This window comes from Hipposideros armiger, unplaced genomic scaffold (genome assembly GCF_001890085.2).
Source record: "Hipposideros armiger isolate ML-2016 unplaced genomic scaffold, ASM189008v1 scaffold_219, whole genome shotgun sequence".
In the NCBI taxonomy this organism is placed as follows: Eukaryota; Metazoa; Chordata; class Mammalia; order Chiroptera; family Hipposideridae; genus Hipposideros; species Hipposideros armiger.
This window is the reverse complement of record NW_017731569.1, coordinates 1,599,111-1,604,055: the sequence shown is the minus strand read 5'-3', so window position 1 is coordinate 1,604,055 and position 4,945 is coordinate 1,599,111. Positions and strand designations below refer to the sequence as shown.

The following is a 4,945-nucleotide window of genomic DNA, read 5'->3' as shown; positions in this document are numbered from 1 at the left end:
AAGAAACCCTAATATTTTATTTTCAACATTATAAGCTATCAAATTTCATGAAAATCATAAATTCAAGCTATACAACATCCTTAGCAGATTGCTATGATGTTGTCACCTGAGCAAGTCACTGCAAATCAAGGAATGGTGCTCACTGGTATAATCAGGACCAGGAGGCAATGTTTTTAGGTAAACTCTTCACTTCAAAAGCTGACGTGAGAAACTTCCCTTCCAACAGCCTTAACACCTCAGTGTGGTGTGGCAGGATCTTGTGCTGATGCTGTTCATTCGTCATAGAGCACAGTCACCTGGGAGCTGGGATTTGATTACAGTCATGATTTTCATTATTTCTCCCCCACTCAGTCAAGACCACGAAATATAGCTATTTGCCAATTGCCTCTGGAATGACATCAAGTACGAAGTTTGAGGGAAGAAGTACCCTCCTTGCTGCACGCATGACTGGTGCTCCATCATGTCTAACTTTCCCAGTTTATACCACGCTCACAAAAGGATCACCCGCTAAGTAACAATAACGATAATGATGATGATGATCATAATAAACCCTCTTTTCCTGTGTCATGAATCTTCAGTGAGAAACAGAACAAAACTTCGCCAAATTCTTCTCCTTACAAATCACAAGCCCTGACTCAGTCTCTGCGTATCAGTGAGGTCATTCAACTATGAAGCAAAATATCTGCTGCCTCTAACACCTGTTATAGCAACTGCCCAACCCTGCAAGCGATTCATATTGTCATATCCAGTGTCCAATATCCAAACGTCATATCCCAGTAACATGTGATAAAGTAATTCTGCCAAAGACCTTTTGCTCTCTTTACAAGCACAATATGTGTCATTAAGATTGTGCTAGTTTTACAAACCTCTTGACAATAGTATCAAATGTATGTTTCACTTGTGTTTTTGGTGAGAAGTTCAACTCAATGATATATCAATCATCTCCTCGTTAGGAACATTCACCAAAGTATTGGATCATCAGGAAAGTCGTGACGTATTTTTCTGTTTTTCAAGGCAAAANTTTTTTTAAATATTTTACAGTGAATGGCATGTTAAGAGATCTCTATAAATATTTGTTGGATGAAATAATCATGCAGTGCTTTAACAGGAATTTCATCCAGGAACTATATGAAACAATTTTATGTCCTTTTTTCTACTGCTTTGCACTGGGTTATATTTTCGATTTTAACACAGTAATTAGTGAATCAGAATATAGTATCATGAGGGGCAGTGCAGTAGTGGCTAAAAGCTTAAGCTCTAGAGCTAGACTGCCTGGGCGTGAATCCTGGCTCTACCACATGAAAGCAACGTGACAAGGACTTTGAACAAGTTACTCATCCTTTTTGCATTTTAGTTTTCTCTTCTGTAACACGGAAGATAATCAGTATCAAAACCCATAGGGTTCTTATGAATAATAAAGAAGTTCATATATGTCAAGCACTTGGATCAGTGTCTGGAACACAGTTAACACTTAATATATGATAACTATTATGATAAATAACATCCTTGTATCCTTTGTTGTATTACATTATTTACCATTTATTAACCATTTTTAGTAATCATCTGTAATTAGAACAATCATCACTATAGAAATATAATTGGAGAGCTGTTTTTGAGATGCTACTATGATACTTTAATTTTTAAAAAATCACATGAAATATAGATTTTAATATTTGTGCTGGCTACAATGAAAAATGAATTGAAAGGGGCAAGACTAGCAGCTGGAAACCTAGTTATGAAAATTTCACAATAACTAGGTGAGTTATGATGAAGGAACAAACTAGAAACAGTGTGGATTAAAGCGATGAATTAACTTGACAGCTATTTAAAGAACAGAAATAACTAGACTTGAATAATGATTGATATGGAGCACGGAAGGTTTTTTGCATAAACAAGATAGATGGTGGTAACATTCACTTAGGCTATGAGAATGAGTGAGATCTAGAAAGACAATTACGAAGAGAACAGGAGATCCTAGTTTTCATTCTGAGTCTCGTCTAACCCTTTTGGTATGGACAGAGAAAGAAAAGCTGGTAGAAAACATACCAAAGAGTAAGAGTAAACTCCGGGAAACGTGGTACCAAGAGTCATTGGAAGGGACGGTTTCAAGAAAGGGGAAATGATCTACATTCCAAATGCTATAGAGAGGGATACAAGTGACCACTAGATTTAGCAAGAAGCAAGTCTCATTGGTAGGAGTAGGCACAACATGGTAGCAGATGAGACTGCAAAATCTCTTCAAGAGTCTCAACCAGAAAGAGAAAAACAAAGGAGAACCAACAGCTAAAGGGAAAATGAAGCTGAAGGCTAGGCTTTGTTGTTTTACAATGACAGAGATTTGAGGTGGTTTCAAAGAATGAGCAAAGATAAAAAGGCTGGACATACAGGTCAGAGAGGAGACAAGAAACAGAACTTGATTCCTAAGGAAAAGGTAGGTAGGCTTCATTGCATGGACAAGGACAGGTCCCTCTTTCAATGTTTCATGAAAAAGGAGAAAAGAAGTAGTACGGATGCAGGTACATTTGTAGAGTTGTGAGGTGAAGAATTTGCCATCCGATGGTTTTTATTTTCGTTGTGATATGAACAGAGGTCATGCACTGAGAGGAAAAAGGAAATGGGTGAACAGAGAATTTGAAGATTACAGAAAAGATATGAGGGTGAATGGAACAAATAAATGCCTAGATCAGAAGTTTTTAACCTGGATCCAAAGGACTCCTAGGAAGTCTGTAGGTGAGCTTCAGACTCTGTGAACCTCCCAGAGTGTAAGCCAACTTTTATGTATATATTCTTACATCTATTTTTTCTGGAAAGCCCATATCTTTCATCAATTCTCAAAAGGTCTGAGACCAAATAGGTTAAACCTACAAAACAGGAGGATTACTGCCTATTATAGTGGAATTGGTTGAATCTGGAAACCATATAACAATCTACACATATGTGGAGTTTTTTTGTTTTGTTTTGTTTTGTTTTCCAGAAGCCTAAGTAAGACATGGAAATTACAGATAACACTGATTCTTGTTTGGAGTTTTGCCATGCCCTAGCATCAAGACTAAAACGGTGAGAAAATTGAGGATACTGGTAAGAGTACAAGGGAAGAGACTAAATAACATTATCTAACTTGGGCAGGAAATAGAGTGAAAGAGAGTAAAAAAGTAGAGGGCTACAGGGAATGAAGTACAGATAAAGTCAAAGGCCAAGTAAAGTAAAGCTAAGTAACAGGAGAAAAAATTGATGTCACATTATGGGTTGTTTAAACTTAATTAAGAGTTGGAGCTGTTAGATCCAGGATGGGTCCTATGAATAACCATCATGAATGTGGACATTTACTAGATATAAGGGTATCAGATAAGTACGTTGTATGGGACCATTCACATGGTTACTGAAATCACTCACGAGTGTGACAAGACTCAGAATGAAAAAACACTATGAGGCAGGTACTAAATTTTAAGAATGTAAGGCAGTGACTGAAAGGTAGGCAGGTAATATAAGGGGAGTAGAGCAGGATGGCCATGCCTCCAAAGAGCAGTAGTTTTGTCACTTGAGGATGGAATAATATGGTTCGGAACCCAGTGAAATGTAAGTGGTTCTCATCTTCTGACATACAGAGAATTTTGGCAAATAAACAACTACCACTTCAAAAGGCTATATGGTAAACTAATGCCCTCACAGGAATTTCCAGTGCAATTCAAACAATGAATTAAAGGGAAAGTTCCTATAACTGTTTACTTGTCTGCAGTTTACAAAGCACTTCCACATAAAATGTATCACTGATTACCAAATAACTCTACGGGTAGATCTGAAGAGCTTAAAGGATTTTCCCAAGAGTGGGTGGCAGGTCTTCTAATACAGTCTTTGAACTTCTTCCATGATATGAGTGAGTCCATTTACTAAGTTATTTGGAAAACTTAGGAAGAATAGAAAAAAAAAAAAAGTGTGTGTGTGTGTGTGTGTGTGTGTGTGTGTGTGTACATGCGTGCAAAAGCGCACTCGTGCACATACATTCCAGGTACTTTACATATATTAATTCATCAACAATCTTCGTTTAAACTAAGGCTTAGTAAATTACAGTCACATAGTTGGTAAGAGATGAAGCAAGATTTGAACTTTGTCTAGTTCCATATACTCTGATGGTGTAGCATATTAATGCAGAAGGAGAATAGTATAGCAAGAAAAAGATGCAACACAGAAACATTGTAAGAATTAGCAAAATTCTACTGAAAAAAAGGAGAATAAAAGCATCTAAACTGTATAGCCTCTTTCCCAAAATCCAGGTTTAAGTTTACTGAAAACGGTAAAAGAATTCGGAAAATTTAGGAGCATACTGAACTAAATAAACCAACAAAACAGAGGATTGGTAGACTCATGTCATGAGTGAATGTAAGAAAGTCCTCATAAGCTTTTCGACACTCCCTTTAAAAAGCAGCAATAGAAACAGATAACATTTATTAAGCACTTACTCTGGACTAGGCTCTGTGCTATGGAAACAACATGCATCACCTCAATGATTTCTCACAACAACTCTTTGAGGGAAATATACTTACTCCCATTTAATAAAGAAACTGAGACACCGGAAAGTTAAGAACTTGGCCAGGGTCATCTAGGTACCAAGTGATAAAATCAAGACCCAAACTAGAGACTGAACTCAAGTCATTTTAGCAAGACAAAACATTAAATAAGGAGACTATCAATAACATTATTCTATCTTTATCATCACGCACACTACAATATTTATCTTACATTAATTACACATTATTAATGTGTGCTATACAATAAATTTCAGTTAAAAGCACTTGATTACTAGAAACTTTTGAAAACTACTCTCCAACTGTACACTTTATTTCAGCTAACGACCTATAAATATTTTGATCTGTGGTAGTTAATATGTATGCTATAGGGGCTTTGTTCCTTCTGGGATCATTCCTCCATATAAGTGGTCGATTCTTTT

At 36.6% G+C, this 4,945-nt stretch overlaps 1 protein-coding gene across 1 annotated transcript in view; it reads right to left on the bottom strand.

The window, feature by feature from the left end:
• MYCBP2 (MYC binding protein 2) overlaps nucleotides 1-4,945 on the bottom strand; it is a 270,913-nt gene that overhangs the window by 169,938 nt on the left and 96,030 nt on the right. Inside the window, exon 20 of the mRNA XM_019654304.1 lies at nucleotides 2,509-2,597. Coding sequence (XP_019509849.1) covers nucleotides 2,509-2,597 — 89 coding nt within the window. The remainder of the gene's footprint in view (nucleotides 1-2,508; nucleotides 2,598-4,945) is intronic.